This window comes from Dendrobates tinctorius, unplaced genomic scaffold (assembly GCF_039654945.1).
Source record: "Dendrobates tinctorius isolate UK_male_01 unplaced genomic scaffold, ASM3965494v1 ptg000116l, whole genome shotgun sequence".
Lineage (NCBI taxonomy): Eukaryota > Metazoa > Chordata > Amphibia > Anura > Dendrobatidae > Dendrobates > Dendrobates tinctorius.
This window is the reverse complement of record NW_027361784.1, coordinates 18,551,826-18,572,427: the sequence shown is the minus strand read 5'-3', so window position 1 is coordinate 18,572,427 and position 20,602 is coordinate 18,551,826. Positions and strand designations below refer to the sequence as shown.

At 45.3% G+C, this 20,602-nt stretch overlaps 1 protein-coding gene across 3 annotated transcripts in view; it reads left to right on the top strand.

Annotated features, from left to right (window-relative positions):
- Positions 1–17,524, top strand: part of RAD21 (RAD21 cohesin complex component) — a 33,014-nt gene extending 15,490 nt beyond the window's left edge. For 2 of the 3 annotated variants that reach the window (XM_073590227.1, XM_073590226.1), the window contains exons 4-14: positions 307–406; positions 659–765; positions 1,479–1,682; positions 1,835–1,963; positions 2,052–2,174; positions 10,418–10,641; positions 10,955–11,102; positions 11,546–11,703; positions 11,842–11,982; positions 12,450–12,533; positions 13,980–17,524. In XM_073590227.1, the coding sequence (XP_073446328.1) occupies positions 307–406; positions 659–765; positions 1,479–1,682; positions 1,835–1,963; positions 2,052–2,174; positions 10,418–10,641; positions 10,955–11,102; positions 11,546–11,703; positions 11,842–11,982; positions 12,450–12,533; positions 13,980–14,171 (1,610 nt within the window). In that variant the 3' untranslated portion in view covers positions 14,172–17,524. The remainder of the gene's footprint in view (positions 1–306; positions 407–658; positions 766–1,478; positions 1,683–1,834; positions 1,964–2,051; positions 2,175–10,417; positions 10,642–10,954; positions 11,103–11,545; positions 11,704–11,841; positions 11,983–12,449; positions 12,534–13,979) is intronic. The other variant, XM_073590228.1, reaches the window with a different exon arrangement.
- The last annotated feature ends 3,078 nt before the right edge of the window (positions 17,525–20,602 follow it).

Sequence of the window (20,602 nt, the reverse complement as noted above, 5' to 3'; positions counted from 1 at the left end):
AACACATTGCGCTTTCTATTTTCACCAGTTTTTCATAATTCTGCCATAAAAGAAAAAATATTTAAAGGTTTCTGTAGACAAAGATTAATTTTTGCAGCATTTGATAAGTGGCAAAGTTCCAAATAGATATGATGTTCAGCAATAGGAATCCTTTTCAGTCCAACATGAATAGACTATTTTTTTTGCCAGAAACTTGGGTTTCTGCGTACTTTATTTTATTTTTTAGTGTTCCTGCATTTTTCCTTATTTACGTAACTGCAGTTCCCATGAATTAAGCCAATATCCCTTACAATACTTTAATTGTAGGTGTGGTGGATTTACCAGAGGAAAATCGCGAAGCCGCATATAACGCCATCACACTGCCGGAGGAGTTCCATGATTTTGACCAGCCTCTGCCGGATCTGGAGTAAGTACATTTATATTTATGATTTGCAGCCTAGCGTAAATTCATCCGCACACTGCGAGTAATCTCCGTACAGACACTGACCAGCCCTGCCGTCTTAATATATTTCCCCCTTGATGAATTTCAATGATTTCACCCTTTTGTATGAATTCATCACAGAATTTTTCCGTCATGTGTGAACATCCTCCTTGTCCTTCTTTTATCAGTCATTTTTACTATGTCAGAAAAGTGAATGATCGCCTTCTCTTCCTTCAGTGACATTGATGTAGCCCAGCAATTCAGCCTGAACCAGAGTCGAGTGGAAGAAATCACCATGAGAGAAGAGGTCGGAAATATCAACATTCTGCAAGACAATGATTTCGGTAGGAGTTTGCTTTTGTCTCCCCCCATCTTTTCATTAATTCGGGTACATTTGCAAAGTGATTGTAAAAACAAGCAACTTTGCAGAGTGGACTGTGTCCCCAGTAAGCTGGAAACGTTAAAAAAAAAAAAAAAAAAAAAAAACTGCGGAGCTGTGAGCTCCTGTAACTAAATAGCCCTCTAAAGTCTTAAAGAAATGTCCCGTTCAGGAAACTTTACCAGTATGCACAGACCTTAGTTACAAAATGAGTTGTGTTTTCTTCGTCCAGTGCAAATCTCCGCTGTTGTTTTGACCATTGCATTAGCATCACTGAGCTCCGTGGCTCATGTCATCTTCATAGCCACAGGGCTCAGTGATTGGCTGCAGCAGTGTTGACATGTCACTTCTGCAACTGAGCCAGCAGCAGACACAGCTGGACCCAGAGGAGGGTAAGTGAAGCCCACATTATTTATTTTGTCAGTGAACTGTCCTTCTGGAGAAACGTTTTCTAAAAGGGAAACAAACTCTTTAATGGTTGTGTTCAGTTTGTGCTGATAACCTGAAAAACTGCTAACAAATGACAATAGCTCATCCCATGCTAACTAGTACAAGAAAGCCACAGTATGTGATCCCCGTCCTCTCAAGCCGCGGATTATGTACAGTGGATCAACTCTGGTTTACTTATTTGCTACTAAACACTTAGCTTGCTGCATTAATGGCTTATCGATATTGCAGGCGACTTTGGCATGGATGACCGAGAAATGATGCGGGAAGGCAGCGCGTTTGAAGACGACATGTTGGTCAGCACCAGCGCCTCCAACCTGTTACTGGAGCCGGAGCAGAATGCCAGTGAGCTGAATGAGAAGACCAACCACCTGGAGTTCGAGGAACAGTATAAAGATGACAACTTTGGAGAGGTCAACGACGGCGGCATACTAGGTAGGATCACAGCTTATCAACCAGTTGTAGGCATGATGAATGTTGATGGTCTTATTATAAAGGTCCTGCTGGAGACGTGTGTTTATTTAAAAATATATATATACAGTATATATAGAAGTTCTTATCCAGTTTCTCTCGTTTTGTTTCGTCAGATGATAAACTCTTAAGCAATGATGGAGGCGGCATCTTCGACGATCCACCAGCAATCCCCGAGGAAGGAGTTGTAATGCCGGAGCAGCCTGCCCGCGACGATGACATGGATGATGACGATGTTGTTTCAAGTGAGTATCGTCTCTTCATGCACACGTGCTATAGATGTTTGCTCCTTGATGGTGCATCCGACCCTCATGCCCCTCTTGGCTTTTTCAGTGGGTGGACCGGACAGCCCTGATTCTGTGGATCCTGTGGAGCCCCTGCCCACCATGACTGACCAGACTACTTTGGTTCCAAATGAAGAGGAAGCTTTTGCACTGGAGCCTATCGACATTACAGGTAACATTGGAATTTATATAATCATGGTGAATTAGGTGATCAGGTGGAAATGGATTTTCATTAGGATGTGTCCTCAGAGAAACGACCTATTGGTTAAACCTGGTTTTTATATTACTTTAGATTTTATTTTTTTCATGGTTGCATTTTTTCATATCTTGCAATATCCCAGTTGCTCATTCAGAAAAAACAAATTGACACTAACAGCAATAGACTCAGACCAGATTTAGTTTTATTGATGGGATCCACCATTCACAATAGTTTTCACAGCTCACCTTTTCCTATCTGCTGAATATACTAGTTTTATGTCATTGTTATCCTGTCTGTGATAAAGAAACTGCTGAAAAGGCATCAGTACAGAGTTTGAGTCTATTATAAAGCCGAGTGGCCAATGTGAAATGTCAAGATTTTTTTCTAATGGGGAATTGTCACTAGATTTTTGTGGCGTAATTTAGAAACAGAGACCTCGATTCCAGCGATGCATCACTTTTTGATCTACTTGCTGCAGTTTTGATGATCTACTGATAAAACTGATTTTGTTAGTACGACTAGTGAACCTGCTGCCATGAAGTCCTCCATATGCATGAGCTTTGTGTAACCCCACCAGTGATTGGCAATTTTGTGTACGCTGCATAGGCAGAAATCTGCTAATCAGTGGAGTAGGTGGGGTTATACAAAGCATTCTGAGAAATGGCAGATCTACAACATTTAAAATACTGTTTATACTTGTGTATAAGACGACCCCCCCCCCCCCCCCCCCCATTTTGTCATAAAAAACTGGGAAAACGTATTGACTTGTGTATAAGCCTAGGGGCCCCGTCACACATAGCGACACACCAGCGATCCCGACAACGATATGACCTTGTCAAGAACGCTGGTGTATCGCTACATGATCGCTGGTGAGCTGCCAAACAGGCAGCTTCACCAGCGATCAGCACCAGCGACAGGAGGGTAACAAAGTGACGCATGTCGCTTAGTTACCCGCGCGCTGGTTCAGGGAGCTGGTATCCAAGGTACACATCGGGTTTTTAAGCGCTGCGCGCCGCTTAGAAACCCGACGTTTCCCTTAGTTACCAGCTCCTGATCGCTGATCTCCCGCCTGTCACACGTAGCGATGCGTGCTGGCCAGCGGGAGACCAGCGATCAAAAAAAAATGTCCTGGCCTTTCCAGGACGATCAGCGATAACCGGCAAGGGGGCCGGTTGCTGGTAAGTGTCACACACAGCGATCTCGCTGGTGAGATCGCTGTTGCGTCACAAAACTTGTGATTCGGCAGCGATCTTGCTAGCGAGATCGCCATGTGTGACGAGGGCTTAAGGTGCACAGTGAGTGGGCCCCAGCTTTGTTGCACGGTGTGCGGCCCCAGATAATGCCTCTGCACGGTGTGCGGCCCCAGATAATGCCTCTGCACGGTGTGCGGCCCCAGATAATGCCTCTGCACGGTGTGCGGCCCCAGATAATGCCTCTGCACGGTGTGCGGCCCCAGATAATGCCTCTGCACGGTGTGCGGCCCCAGATAATGCCGCTGCACGGTGTGCGGCCCCAGATAATGCCGCTGCACGGTGTGCGGCCCCAGATAATGCCGCTGCACGGTGTGCGGCCCCAGATAATGCCGCTGCACGGTGTGCGGCCCCAGATAATGCCGCTGCACGGTGTGCGGCCCCAGATAATGCCGCTGCACGGTGTGCGGCCCCAGATAATGCCGCTGCACGGTGTGCGGCCCCAGATAATGCCGCTGCACGGTGTGCGGCCCCAGATAATGCCGCTGCACGGTGTGCGGCCCCAGATAATGCCGCTGCACGGTGTGCGGCCCCAGATAATGCCGCTGCACGGTGTGCGGCCCCAGATAATGCCGCTGCACGGTGTGCGGCCCCAGATAATGCCGCTGCACGGTGTGCGGCCCCAGATAATGCCGCTGCACGGTGTGCGGCCCCAGATAATGCCGCTGCACGGTGTGCGGCCCCAGATAATGCCGCTGCACGGTGTGCGGCCCCAGATAATGCCGCTGCACGGTGTGCGGCCCCAGATAATGCCGCTGCACGGTGTGCGGCCCCAGATAATGCCGCTGCACGGTGTGCGGCCCCAGATAATGCCGCTGCACGGTGTGCGGCCCCAGATAATGCCGCTGCACGGTGTGCGGCCCCAGATAATGCCGCTGCACGGTGTGCGGCCCCAGATAATGCCGCTGCACGGTGTGCGGCCCCAGATAATGCCGCTGCACGGTGTGCGGCCCCAGATAATGCCGCTGCACGGTGTGCGGCCCCAGATAATGCCGCTGCACGGTGTGCGGCCCCAGATAATGCCGCTGCACGGTGTGCGGCCCCAGATAATGCCGCTGCACGGTGTGCGGCCCCAGATAATGCCGCTGCACGGTGTGCGGCCCCAGATAATGCCGCTGCACCAGAGATATGGGAGCAGAACGGAACTTACTATAGAGATATGGGATATATATAGTGCGATGGCCCCTGTTCCCACCATAAATATAGTGCGATGGCCCCAGTTGCCCGTATATATAGTATGATGGCCCCATTTCTCATCACATATAGTATGATGGCCCCAGTTCTCCCCATATATATAGTATAAGAACCCCAGTTCTCCCCATATATATAGTATAAGAACCCCAGTTATCCCCATATATATAGTATAAGAACCCCAGTTCTCCCCATATATATAGTATAAGAACCCCAGTTCTCCCCATATATATAGTATAAGAACCCCAGTTCTCCCCATATATATAGTATAAGAACCCCAGTTCTCCCCATATATATAGTATAAGAACCCCAGTTATCCCCATATATATAGTATAAGAACCCCAGTTATCCCCATATATATAGTATAAGAACCCCAGTTATCCCCATATATATAGTATAAGAACCCCAGTTATCCCCATATATATAGTAGGATGGCTCCAATTCTCCATATTAAAAATAATGAAGTTATTACTCACCTCATCCTGATTCCCGGCACTGCAGCCTCCATTTTCTCTTCCGGTTCACAGAGCAACATGAGACAATAATGTCATCACGCCGCCTGCGTGAGCACACTGAAGTCTCAGGAAGCTGCGGTCTGCAGCTTATGAGAGAGACCAGGGCTTCCACTAGGTATTTCAGGACCCCATACTGGCAAAATTTTCAGGTTCCCTTGAGACTCCGCCCAGGTTCCACACCAGCTCCGCCTCCACCGTCCCACCGCCCACTCTTGGAAAAACTCACCACCACATCCTCACCGATCAGATATTAACAGTTCCCATAAACCCCAGTCACATTCATAACCAGCAGCTTTTGTCCTGGCCAAAATAATTTTTAAGCTGATACCACCACACGGGAGACTTTCGGCCGGGCCCTACTCCACTCTAAACTATTAAAAATAAAGAAAAATACATAGATATATATTTAAGGGAATGAGTCACATACATTTACATTTTTTTTAAGCAACCATTAATATCACATACAAGGGACAAATATCGTCACACCATCACCAGACCACATATTACAACCACATAATGACCGAATAATACCACATACAAGGAACAAATAACGCCAAACCATGGCCAGACCACATATTACCACCAGAATAATACCGCCACACCATGACCAGACAACATATTACCACCACATAGTGACTAAGTACTACAATACTGATCATTAATTAAAAAAACACAATACTAAGTGCCATTGTATACAGGAGCTCTGTATATAGTGTCAGTGTACAGGAAATACAGTGATCACTGGTGACATTATAAACAGGAGCTCTGTATATACAGTTGTGGCCAAAAGTATTGACACCCCTGCAATTCTGACAGATAATACTCAGTTTCTTCCTGAAAATGATTGCAAACACAAATTCTTTGGTATTATTATCTTCATTTAATTTGTCTTAAATGAAAAAACACAAAAAGAATTGTCCTAAAGCCAAATTGGATATAATTCCACACCAAACATAAAAAAGAGGGTGGACAAAAGTATTGGCACTGTTCGAAAAATCATGTGATGCTTCTCTGTGTGTAATTAACAGCACCTGTAACTTACCTGTGGCACCTAACAGGAGTTGGCAATAACTAAATTACACTTGCAGCCAGTTGACATGGATTAAAGTTGACTCAACCTCTGTCCTGTGTCCTTGTGTGTACCACATTGAGCATGGAGAAAAGAAAGAAGACCAAAGAACTGTCTGAGGACTTGAGAAACCAAATTGTGAGGAAGCATGAGCAATCTCAAGGCTACAAGTCCATCTCCTAAGACCTGAATGTTCCTGTGTCTACCGTGTGCTAACCTCCCTAGATGTGGACGGAAAAGAAAAATTGACAAGAGATTTCAACGCAAGATTGTGCGGATGTTGGATAAAGAACCTCGACTAACATCCAAACAAGTTCAAGCTGCCCTGCAGTCCGAGGGTACAACAGTGTCAACCCGTACTATCAGTCGGCGTCTGAATGAAAAGGGACTGTATGGTAGGAGACCCTAGAAGACCCCACTTCTTACCCCGAGACATAAAAAAGCCAGGCTGGAGTTTGCCAAAACTTACCTGAAAAAGCCTAAAACATTTTGGAAGAATTTTCTCTAGTCAGATGAGACAAAAGTAGAGCTTTTTGGGCAAAGGCATCAACATAGAGTTTACAGGAGAAAAAAAGAGGCATTCAAAGAAAAGAACACGGTCCCTACAGTCAAACATGGCGGAGGTTCCCTGATGTTTTGGGGTTGCCTTGCTGCCTCTGTCACTGGACTGCTTGACCGTGTGCATGGCATTATGAAGTCTGAAGACTACCAACAAATTTTGCAGCATAATGTAGGGCCCAGTGTGAGAAAGCTGGGTCTCTCTGAGGTCATGGGTCTTCCAGCAGGACAATGACCCAAAACACACTTCAAAAAGCACTAGAAAATGGTTTGAGAGAAAGCACTGGAGACTTCTAAGGTGGCCAGCAATGAGTCCAGACCTGAATCCCATAGAACACCTGTGGAGAGATCTAAAAATGGCAGTTTGGAGAAGGCACCCTTCTAATATCAGGGACCTGGAGCAGTTTGCCAAAGAAGAATGGTCTAAAATTCCGGGAGAGCATTGTAAGAAACTCATTGATGGTTACCGGAAGCGGTTGGTCGCAGTTATTTTGGCTAAAGGTTGTGCAACCAAGTATTAGGCTGAGGGTGCCAATACTTTTGTCTGGCCCATTTTTGGAGTTTTGTGTGAAATGATCAACGTTTTGCTTTTTGCGTCATTCTCTTTTGTGTTTTTTTCATTTAAGACAAATTAAATGAAGATAATACCAAAGAATTTGTATTTGCAATCATTTTCAGGAAGAAACTGAGTGTTATCTGACAGAATTGCAGGGGTGTCAATACTTTTGGCCACAACTGTAGTGTCAGTGTACAGGTAATACAGGGATCACCAGTGACATTACCCACAGGAGCTCTGTATATAGTATACAGTGTATAGTGTCAGTGCACAGGTAACACACTGACTCACCAGTGAAGTCTCTAGCTGAAGTCTTTCATCTTTGCTTTTCTTTTTCATCCCGCACAGAACGCCATCGCTTCTTCCAGCCAGTACTTGTCTCTGCATAAAATAACAGTTACCTAGAGCACGTCTTCCAGAGCACTTTCTCCCTTTCTTCTATACTACACATCTGAATACAGAATATAATATTATAATATAAATTAACGCCTGTACTTTTTTCCCTAATTCATTACCAGGCACTTCATCCTCAACACCCCCACTATGTACCTCCCGCTCTAACCCTAATCCCGATTCATTATATTTACATGCCCCTCCCGCCTCAATTCATTGTCATGTCTTTCTCTCCCACCTTCTATTTATTATCAACTGCTCTACCCCACAATCAATACATCATTTACTCCCCCACTCTCAAAATTATTTGTTCTCCCCATAGATCATTTGCTCTCCCCAGCCCCACCTTCAATACATCATTTGTTCTCCTCACCCCCCACCTTCAATTAAATTGCTGTGCCCCATCACTCACACTGAATTCATCATTTGCATCCCCCGTCATATCCTCCACTTTATCATTTGCAGTCCCCCCACTTTAATTTGAAGTCCCCTTCATCATTTGCAGCCTCTTATCCACCTTCCATTTCATCATGTACAGTCCCCCTTACCCACTAATTCATCATGTGCAGTCCCCCTTATTCCCCTCTTCATCATGTACAGCCCCACTCACCCTTCCTTCATGTGTAGCCCCCACTCAGCCCCCTTCATGTACAGCCCCCACTCACCCCGCCTTCATCATGTACAGCCCCCACTCACCCTTCCTTCATCATGCACAGCCCCCACACCCCCCTTCATCATGTGTAGCCCCCGCTCGCCCTGCCTTCATCATGTGTAGCCCCCGCTCGCCCTGCCTTCATCATGTGTAGCCCCCGCTCGCCCTGCCTTCATCATGTGTAGCCCCCGCTCGCCCTGCCTTCATCATGTGTAGCCCCCGCTCGCCCTGCCTTCATCATGTGTAGCCCCCGCTCGCCCTGCCTTCATCATGTGTAGCCCCCGCTCGCCCTGCCTTCATCATGTGTAGCCCCCGCTCGCCCTGCCTTCATCATGTGTAGCCCCCGCTCGCCCTGCCTTCATCATGTGTAGCCCCCGCTCGCCCTGCCTTCATCATGTGTAGCCCCCGCTCGCCCTGCCTTCATCATGTGTAGCCCCCGCTTGCCCTGCCTTCATCATGTGTAGCCCCCGCTCGCCCCGCCTTCATCATGTGTAGCCCCCGCTCGCCCCGCCTTCATCCTGTACAGCCCCCGCTCGCCCCGCCTTCATCCTGTACAGCCCCCGCTCGCCCCGCCTTCATCCTGTACAGCCCCCGCTCGCCCCGCCTTCATCCTGTACAGCCCCCGCTCGCCCCCCCTTATCCTGTACAGCCCCCGCTCGCCCCCCCTATCCTGTACAGCCCCCGCTCGCCCCCCCCCCCATCCTGTACAGCCCCCCGCTCGCCCCCCCTTCATCCTGTACAGCCCCCGCACGCCCTCACCCATTGAATTCATTTTATAAAGAAAAAAAAGTTTCCCATACTTACCTCACAGCTGCTCCCCAGCAGCCCCTCTGCTTTCAGCGTCAGCCGGGACATGTCGGCGCGTGCGCGATGACATCATCGCGCACGCCCGACACCTGACCCGGAAGTACAGCCGGAGGGAGCGGGACTCGGGAGCTGTGCAGCCGGCAAGGTGACGGCCGTGCGCAGCACCTGGCCCCGGCGTGATAGACTGTGACGCAGGCGGCGAGGTGCTGACTGTCACATCACAGTACAGAGGGCACAGCCGCGCACAATTTGCTGTGCGGCCGGCCTTGTACAGGGGCTGGGGGAGCGGCCCGGGGGGCATTTGCCTCTCTGCCACCCAGCCCGCCCCTGCCCAGATAATGCTGCACGGTGTGCGGCCCCAGGTAACGCTGCTGCACGGTGTGCGGCCCCAGGTAACGCTGCTGCACGGTGTGCGGCCCCAGGTAACGCTGCTGCACGGTGTGCGGCCCCAGGTAACGCTGCTGCACGGTGTGCGGCCCCAGGTAACGCTGCTGCACGGTGTGCGGCCCCAGGTAACGCTGCTGCACGGTGTGCGGCCCCAGATAATGAGGACAGTGAGTGGCCCCATCATGTTGCTGCCGCTGCCTCCATTACAAAAGAAAAACTATACTCCTCTCCTGCTGCTCGTCAGTGTTGCTGGCTCTGGCGCAGGGCTCTGCAGCGCAGCCCGCTTGTTCCATGTTCTCGGGGCTGCTGTGCTCTTCCTGCTTCAGCTGTCATGTGGTACCGCTCATTAAAGTCATAAATATGCGCATATTCATGAGTTGGTACCACGTTGACCGCTGAAGCAAGAAGAGCACAACAGCCCCGAGAACATGGAGCAAGCAGGGGGGCTGCAGAGGGAGAGTATGAGCTCTGACTCCCCCGCCAATACCCCCCCCCCCCCCCCCCCCCCCCGGTATGACTAGTGTATAAGCCGGGGGGGGACTTTCAGCCCCAAAAAATGGGCTGAAAATCTCTGCTTATACACGGGTATATACGGTAGTGATTTTATAAAAATTGCAGCAAGCAACCCAGTAAGTAGCACATTGCTGGAATCGGGGTCTCTGCCTGTACATCAAGCTGCTTTCAAATAGGGTAGCAAAATCTGGAGACAAGTTCCCTTCAGTATGGGGAAAAAAAGGTTTCTAATAATGAATTCTTTTAGTAACAAGCTCTGCAATTAAAATTTAATCAGAAAATATCTTGATTGATCTGTACTGAATAATCCCTTTTAATGTCACAGTTAAGGAAACTAAAGCGAAGCGGAAAAGGAAGCTGATCGTCGACAGTGTTAAGGAGTTGGACAGTAAGACCATCCGTGCCCAGCTGAGCGACTACTCCGACATCGTCACCACCCTGGACCTGGCGCCCCCCACAAAGAAACTGATGATGTGGAAGGAGACGGGCGGCGTGGAGAAGCTCTTCTCTCTGCCCGCTCAGCCTCTGTGGAACTCCCGACTTCTGAAGGTAAACATTCCTGTTGGTAACCACAAGGCATTTTTTACCACAGGATAAAATATATTACTGTGAAGATTTACGCCTGCACTCAGTTCCTGTATAGAATAACTTGGCACACACATACAGTAAAATTTACTGTATGTACTGTACTTTATGATGTACTGTACTTTCTAAACATCTTCACTGTAATATACGTGTGTGTGTCACGTTAGTCTATACAAGTATACGGATTGGGATCCTACTTGTGCACCACTATTTTTAGAGTTGTGCCAACGGTTCTATATATAACAGCACTCAGTACCTGTCTGTTTTATCCTGTCAGCTATTCACGCGATGCCTCACCCCTGTGGTACCTGATGAGCTCCGAAAGAGAAGGAAAGGAGGTGAAGCCGACAACTTGGACGAGTTCCTGAAGGAGTTTGAGAATCCTGATGTTCCAAGAGAGGAGATGAGGCAGCAGGATGTTATCGGTACGTTCTCAGCACATGCCACTTCCGCTTTACCTTCTAATAACAATGAAGTAAAATACTCCACGATGGTGACGTGTGGGTTGAAAATGAAATGGGTTGTCCCATCTTATTAAATCTCTAAAATTGCAAAGTACTGGTCAAAGCCAAAGCTGCCTTTGCCTCCAAACTGAGTGAAAGCACAGTTCTGAGCTATGCCGTCACGTCCTCTCTGGATAATGGAAAGTAAGAGAACGCATTTAAGAGACTGTCATGGACTGATATATTGATGACCTGGCACTCCCACCAATTGTTTGTTTGCCTCTTCCTCAATGGCTAAAAGTAAACAGGACGGAGACAACTCGCCAATACTGAAACTGATGGACTTTCATCCGGGCTTTAATCGCAGACTCTAGGTAGAAGGCTGCTACTTATGTTTTTTTAACGTCTTGTCTTGTGCCCTGTAGATCAGCCCATCTTGGAGGAACCTAGCAGATTACAGGAGTCTATGATGGAGGGAAGCAGGACTCATCTGGATGAAACCGTGATGCCACCACCTCCTCAGCCAGAACAGCAAGGCGTGAAACGCGATTCCGAGCAAATGGAGCCAGAGCCGTTACTGCCGGTGAGCGCCGGCCTGCCGAATCGATGATTGTGCACAGAGTACTCCAGATACATTGGAAACTCACCTGTATTTGGCAGGCGTGACATCTACATATAATTAATTGCTCATTCACATTGATTGTGGGTTTTTGTCTTGCAGCAGGAGCCTGAGCAGCCTCAGATCGAGATGCCACCAGTGGAGCTTCCTCCAGAGGAACCGCAGAATCTTAACGACCTGATCCCCGAACTCAACCTCATTCCTGAGAAAGAGAAGGAAAAAGAGTTTGAGGAGGAAGAGGAGGTACGGATCACTGTGCTTGTGTGCTAAAGATTACCACCTGAAAATGGGAGTTTGTGACTCACGGGGGTTAGTCATGTGCTCCAGAAAATGATCTTCACTTATGGGTCCTCGGCCTTCACTATTGTCCCCATCTTTAATTTCCAACTGCAGTATAACTGTTGGCACAGAGTCGCCAATGTGTCTGTGCTCCTGAAATGACACCACAGTACGCCTTTATCTCTCCAGCCAACTAAAAACATCTGTGGTTTTAACATCTTTAAAAAAAAAAATCTGTTTCACCAAATATTTTCAAAGTGAGGAGACTGGAGAGTCATTTGCGATGTACCAGACAAGCGGGTGGTTTAATACGAGAGCTCGGTGCTCCAGAGATAGTGAGAAATATGAGTTTGTTTTCTCTTTGGCTTGTTATCCTATGAATATTGATCAGGACTTGCAGATGTTTCTCATTGCTGCTCTTGTTATCGCAGGAGGAAGACAACACTGGGACGGAGCAGGACCAGGAGGAACGGCGCTGGAACAAGAGGACTCAGCAGATGCTGCACGGCCTTCAGGTACTGTGCCGATAGTCACGGTCGTGTCTGTATAGTTTCATCACTCTGCACTGGTGGATGAGTGACGAGCACCATCATCACTGCGTCCTCATCCATTATAGCCCTGCACGTGATAATATATATACTGTGCGCATTACAGCTTAGTAACTGCACGGCCGGCTCTTGTCCTGTAGCGATGGGTCTTACTAGTGGCATTTTGTCCGGTGACAGCCGCCGGTAGCTCCAGAAATGTGTTGTACATCTGTCTAATGTTCTCTTCTCTCTTGGGGTCCTTTGTACTGTTTTATTGACTTCTGATTTATTTCACAGATGATCCCATTATGCGCATTTCTGAAGTCAGTAGTGTTTCTTTTTTTTTTTACATATATATACTAAATAAACTTTCTGGGCATATTCCTTATAATGCCGATTCAGCAGTAAAGGGATTAATATTGGCCCTATGCATTTTAAGCCATTTCATAAACAAAGTCAAAAGTTAACCTGGGGAATAATATCGAGGTTAATCTTGACTTTTTTTGTAAAATGAATTGTGGGATAATGAGTGTTAGCAGGCCAGGTACACTCGTATCGTACTAAATATGGCCTTTATCGCCCTTCATGGGCCTCGTCCTGTACCTGCGCCGTGTGCCTCTGATTCTGCGTCCACATAAGCGGTGCGATGCAATTGCAGCATCCAGAGCTCTTGGTCCGAACGCCTTGTGTAATCCAGGCACCACTACATGGGTCCGGGCACAATGCATGGACTCGTACCTGTAGCTATATAGGTGGTCACTGACTAATTAGCCCTCCCCATTGGATAAGTATATACATATTCACCTGCTAGCTACTAAATGACTGTGACCTGCTCTTAAGATTTGCTAAAGCCCAATCTCTATGGCATATCTCAGTTGCCATATGGGTAATGGTTCTCCAAAGTCTAGAAAGTGAAAGTAGTAAATCTACCCTTTTAACTAAAATAGTTTAAAGGGATTGTCCAGCACATATTTGTTTGTAGGTTTTAGGCATGGATGCTTTTAAAATGATAAATGCATGAATCTCCTAACACCGGCTCCATGTATCCAGTGAAGGCCGCCCCGGAGATCTGCGCCCGATCAGTCAGGAAGCCATATGACCACTGAAGCCAGGGATTTGCTGCATCGGTCATGTGACTAGCAGAAGGGCGTGTCATTGGATAATTCTGTGTTCTAGTCACCTGACTGCTGCAGCCAATGACATACCTCAGTAGTCCTGAAGCATCTGAGAGGACAGACATTGCTTCCTGAGGCAGCGCAGATCCCCGGAGCATCCTACACTAGATCAGCGTAGCTGCCAGTAATGGATTATCTCTACGTTTTATTGTTTTAAACGCATCCAATAAAAAAAAACAAAAAACTTTGTTTTGACAACCCCCTTTAAATCTCAGGTTTTTGGCTTTGCTGATTTCTGTTTTCGGTTTTTGATTTGCAGCGAGTCCTCGCCAGAACCGGCGCCGAGTCCATCAGTTTGCTTGAACTGTGTCGAAACACAAACCGGAAGCAAGCAGCGGCCAAGTTCTACAGCTTCCTGGTCCTTAAAAAGCAACAGGCCATTGAACTTACCCAGGAGGAGCCCTACAGCGACATCATCGCCACGCCAGGACCGAGGTTTCACGTTGTGTGATTTGGCTTTCTGCATCCGCCAAAGCTAGCGACTTCACAACCTGTACAAATCCTGCCTGCCGGAGCTCGCATGGCGGAGCGGCGTAATAAAAAGTGACCCCCATGCCGATCAGCACCGGGTCACGCTGGTGATGTCACACAAGGCTATTCTATTGGCTCATGGCTGGTTTAAAATGTAAAAAGTTTGTCCTGTTTTTATTTTATTTTTCCAATGCAACATCTATTTTTTATGGGTTTTAAATGTGGATGGGTGAAAGTGATCTCGATTATGTCTTTAGTCATTGACTCGTTTTACAAGTTCTGCTGAGGTTAAAGGAAAAAAAGTGTTGATAGAGTGGTGAGTAAATGCGCAGGGCAGCAGTGTGCAGTGTTGGCCGTCGTAAGCGTCTCACAACCCATTAACTTTAACTTTATTTTTTTGCTAGGCTGTTTGGTAGAAAAAAAAGTTACCTCTATTTTCCAGGTTTTTGGTTTTAAAGTTGCAGAAATAATTAATATTTGTTGCTTTGACTAATACTGAGTATTTTCGTTCTGTATCTCTTCTTTTTTTCACTTGAGCTTCGATTTCTCACCTTTGCCCCTTTTTTTTCACCCGATTCTTTTTCTTCTGAGTTTTATATTTAACCATCTGTGTTCAAGGTAGTTCCAGACAATTCTTTTTAGTTTTTTTTTTTTTTTTTTATTATTATTATTATTAATGTCCAGTTAGTTACTTCATTAAGGCCAACAATTAAAATTCCTGACACTTTCTAATTTACACCTAGTCCGATGTGTGGTCTCGTGCAGAAATGCATGTATAGATCTGTCCTCACTGAGTCTTCGGGGGTCGGACAAATCTGTCCGGACTATCAAGATCAAGTCTTTGATAACCACGTATATCGATAAGATCGTTAAGACTTGCAATGTAAATCTACAGCAACAATGTCGGATGCAGATTTCGTTGCGGAAATGCGGCAGATTTTCCCCTCGCTGCGTGGACGTTGGCGACACAGTTCCACAGCACCGATCATTTAACATTGTGGATTTCAGAAAATCTCATTCACCATTCAGCTGCTATAATGAGCAGCTGGAACAGAAAATTTTCTGCCTATGCAGAGAACATGCTTGCTGGCAGGATTCCCACTCGTTTATGGCTCGGGCCTATGCGTCGGTTTATAAGTGTCTGTATTTTTGGTACCAAATTAAATGAATCCTGGGTATATAACCAAGAACTAATGTTCCCCAGCCCATAAAGCGGTGTGAAAGCCCTCACTACTCACCCGGGACCCCCAGAGCTAGAACACAAGGCGACATCTCTCTGGATGGCCAAATCTATCTTTGTTTTGTTTTTTCTTTGGGTTCTTTATTGGCTCTTATTCCACTTTTGTAAATGTAAACTGATTGTAAATAATGACATTTTAGTAGTATTTTAAGGCATTAAAGGAAAGCTAAGTAATGTGTGTTTTTGTTTAGTTATTTTTTTTTTTCTTGCATTGAAGCATAAAATGTTTAATTTCCCCAAAAATGTACAGAGAGGGGAGAAGATTGCCCCCCTGGAGAATGAACGCTTTACAAATCTTTGTATCTGATCTGGCAGCATCTTTCACGCCCACCAGATGATCATCTTATTTTACAATAATATAGTTCTTTTGTCTTATTTAGCCGTTTCCTTGAGAGACGACAGAGGAACTGTGACAGTTCTTTAAAATAAAGATTCTCGATAGTTTCTTGTGTAACGACCTTTCTGCTGAGAGAATCCATTAATTTCCCACTCTGTGTTGGAGAAGGTCTGTCCGGCCATACTGGACACACAGGACGTGCGAGGCCGATGTGAAGGCGATGCCCTGCTGAACGTTACTGGTACATAGCTGCTGTATCGTGCTTCGTTCCAGCTCCAATACATATCTCCGGATAGCTATATGTGTACGTTTCGGCCAACTACTGCACACTGCTGTTTTGCCTCTTTTGATTTAAAAAAAAAAATACACAAATTTAAAATCTTTATCAAGCCTGGCTGATGATGTAGATCACTTATTATATTATATATGTATAAAGATCATGTTCTCCACTCTTGTATAACTACAGCTCCCAGCATGTCCTGACAGCTTGTAGGCTCTGTTTATGCTGGAGGTTATAGTTTTGCACTGGGAAATGGCAGGTCAGTTTAATATTTCACTAATGGTCCCTCTAATTTCCTATTTAAGATCTTTTTAATTAAAGTGACTACAAAAATTCTACAATTTCATATTTGACGAAGATAACTGAGCTAAAGTTTCAGCGCTGTTTAATATTTCATTAAAGGGCTATTCCAATCTCCCAGTATCCTATCCCAATATGTAGTAGGTATAATATTCCCAGATACCTCCAAATAGCAATTTAGTACAGTTCTTCTGATTCACTGTGTCACTTACCCCATGTGCAGGGCATTGCAGTAGCTTGGGTATCCATGGCTACACCCACTGATACAGTGACAGTTTTTAATGGTCATAACCATGGATACCTAAGCTGCAGCAATGCCCTGCACATGGGGTAAGTGACATAGCGAATCAGTAGCACTATTCTACACTTGTAATTGGAGGTATTTGTTAATATACCTACTACATATTGGGATTGTATCTTAGAGATGGGAATACCGCTTTGTCTATGGGCCCATACACAGCTGAGTATTTCTATCATGCGATTTAAACAGTCACTGACTCACCGTATTTAGGGGCCAACCAAAATATCAAAGTTATAAAGCTTTAGTCACACCTAAGGGCTCTGCGTTGGCCAAGATGAATTCTAAAAATCAGCGTATCTGCAGCCACCACTAGAGGGGAGCCTAGAGCATCCTGTATGCAGTAACCTCTTCAGCTCCCTCTAGTGGTGTAGGTTTTCACCTTTCATGTCTATGGAGGTAATTTGGAGCTCTGACAGCTAAACAAGGGATTTCAAGAAATAAACGCCACTAAATTTCTGTCTAATTATGGCTTGCCGTGAAAAAAAAAAATTCACTTAATTTTTTATTTTTATGCAGCCTTTCATTGTCATCCACCAGTCTTTTAATGGTTTTACTCTCCCCCAACCGCACATGGGGGGAAAAAGTCAACAAAATCAATATTTTAAGCATTTTTCTTGCAGTTTCCCCGTCCACTATAATATTAAAAAAAAAAAAGCTTTAAGCGTGCTTTGCTCTTTTCTATTTGACGTGCCTCCGAGCCCCCTCCCCACTTTGTATAAAGATATTGTAGATAATGTGGATGTTCTAATTGTAGAGATTAATCTTGTTACACCATTTGGTCGGTTTTCATCGCTTCTTGAGAATAATTGTTCCTGAATATAGTTGATATGCCGTGTTATGTATAACTTTTCTAATAAAAGCCTTTATAATCTGCACTCCGGTGTTGGTTTTATTGTCAGGGAATTTACAGAAAGATGACCTCTCGGGCGATCTCGTCTACTGTATATAGATGGGATATCAGTCGTAATCGTGATGGCAAAATTCACCATTCACAATAGGTGGTCACAGCTCACCTCCTCCTGTACTGATAACACCTCTATATACAGTATATAATACAGGATCCATCATTCACAATAGGTGATGTCACAGCTCACCTCCTCCTGTACTGATAACACCTCTATATACAGTATATAATACAGGATCCATCATTCACAATAGGTGATGTCACAGCTCACCTCCTCCTGTACTGATAACACCTCTATATACAGTATATAATACAGGATCCATCATTCACAATAGGTGATGTCACAGCTCACCTCCTGTACTGATAACACCTCTATATACAGTATATAATACAGGATCCATCATTCACAATAGGTGATGTCACAGCTCACCTCTTCCCTGACCTTGCCATAATTACAGCAATTACATTCTGCAAACTAAAGACCTGGAGATCAGCGATTGGTAGGTTACTTCTGTTTCTTAGTGTTAGTGATCACTGTGGGTCTTGGCCACTGGATCACCACCGTTCAAAACTGTGACATTGCTGTGCGATATGTCCATTTTATCAGATGCTTTTTCATCAGTTTTTAAGGCAGATTCCGGGTTGACATAGCCGAATACTGCACCCTGATATAGGAAGAATCGGCCCTTCCCTAACCAGGCAGCTGACCAGATAGACTGCCCGGAATTTACGCTTGCTTTTGGGGAGAAGCGCGTGTCTGACTGCGAGCCTTTAGCATGTAGGCGGGTGTAACGTATGCCCTAAGTCACAAGCATCCATGGAATATCTGGGAAGAGTGTACGGGTGGCTTTGGGATATTGGGGAAGAGAGTGTAAGGGCCAGGGCTGTGGAGTCGGTAAGCCACAGTTCCGACTCCTGGATTTTATCAGGCTCCGACTCCTTCATAAATGGCCAATTCATAACAAATTTACTGTTGTAAAATATTAAACATCGTGCTTATTCAGTTTCTCACCATCATATAAGTAATCAGACCACTTAGAGCAAAAACTACATTTATTAGAATACAATTAGAATATAGCAAATAACTTTTATAAACTTTTCTAAACTGTAAGTAAATATGCAATAAACACTTTTATGCAGTTAATAAGAAGAAATCTATAAATTTGTCCTCAGAAAAAGTATTGCCTCTGTCAGATCCTCCTTCATGGATGCCCTCAAATCTGATCTAATTATTTTGAGAGCAGAGAACAACCTCTCTACACTAACTTGTGTTGGTGGCAAAGCAGTAACCACTCGGGCAACATCTCTGACAATGTCAGGATACAGAGGAATCGCTTGTTGCACTGTTATTTTTGATGAACGGTCAAATTTCTCAATTTCTTTTAGTGCACATGAAAAATTCTGCTGAAATGTACTGGCTGTGTTCCTTGATGGGGATGACTCTTCTATGCGGGAACGCTTTGCACGGTCCTTGTGAACCAAATATTTTTTTAAATTGAATTCTTCATCAGTTGATGATGAGGGTGAAGATGTGGCAGGACGACCAAATTCTTGTTCCTCCTGACTGTTCTGCAACCCTTTCATCCTTACAGCTATTTCAAACAGAGCTTCTTTTCCTTTACTTAGCTGTTGATCATCTAGAAGAATCCGATGCATTGGGTCTACATAAACAGCTGCCAAAAGAATGTTATTTTGTAATAGTAGCTCCTCTCTCTGTTTCATTGATGTAGCAATGCCACTTGCAATTAACCCTCCTCTTTGGGACAGGCGAAACATCAGGTTCTTCCACTCCTTTAAGAAAATACCTGGAGTTAAGTCCTCTGCTTGTAATTTTTTAGTCACTGTAGATGGGTGCTCTAGCAATTTTTCCAGCTCAGTCACCTGATTCCACTGACTTTCATTTAGCGTCAGTTGAGGGTTGTCTACAAGAAAGGTTTTTCAGTTCAACCAAGCGCTGAATCATTAAGTAAGTACTGCCCCATCGTGTGGCTTGATCAATAATTGCCCCTTTTCCAGCACGTCTCTTCAAAATTGAGTCAACTTTAGGGGTTCTGGCAACAGTAGCCAATTTTCTCACCTTGCCAATCAGTGCAGCAGCATGTCCTTCTTGCAGACTGTCTCTCATAGCCAGCTGTAGCGTATGCACAACACAGCGCATGTGATGAAAGAACATATTGACACAGTTTCAACAAGATCATCTAAACTATCATGTTGCTGTTCATCTGAAGCAACTTCAGTTTGCTCCTCAGTTACAATACTGTGTTCCTCTATTTCAAACATTTCTGTGTCTGTGGACCCAGAATGTTCTTCCAGCTGCTGGTCACCATCATTACTCTCATTCATTAGCTTAATAGTACTTATCATATTTGAAGCATTGTCAGTTACGACAGAAAGAACTTGCTCTTTTTTAAGTTCATAGTCTTGCAGAACCTTTTCCACCAAGACCTGGAGAAACTCACTGGTGTGATGAGCTTTGGTGTCTTTTACTGCCAATGTCTTGGTAACTATTTCATTTTTGTCACAAACAAATCGGACATTGATGGCAAAATAGTTCACTCTGTGACGTGTGCAGGCATCCATTTTAAGGAACAGAAAGCGTCCCATGAGAGTTTTTTTAAGTTCTTCCTTTTGTTTAAAAGCTTCTTCGATTACTAATTTTCTAATACTCTCTCTCTCCAGAGAAACACCAAGCTTGCGGGCCATTTCCCCATTCAGACACATAAAAGCTGGTTGTGAAAATAATGAAATAGGCACACTATCCTTTACAACAAGCTCTATGATCTGTTTTTTAAATGTATCTACAGTCATTGTCACAGTAACTTTGTCACTGACAAAATATCTTGCAACTGATGGCTGCAAAGTTCTCTGCTCCTTTGTTTGGCTGGAAGAGCTGGGCACTGGTTCATTGGTTTGGATGCAGTCTTTCTCATCCACTGCTTTCAGTACTTCTGGATGAAAGCGCTGTAAATGTCTCTTTAGATTAGAAGCTCTGGTAGGAGCATTTTTATCTTTGCCTGAATATGCACTCATCTTGGCTTCACAGCATTTG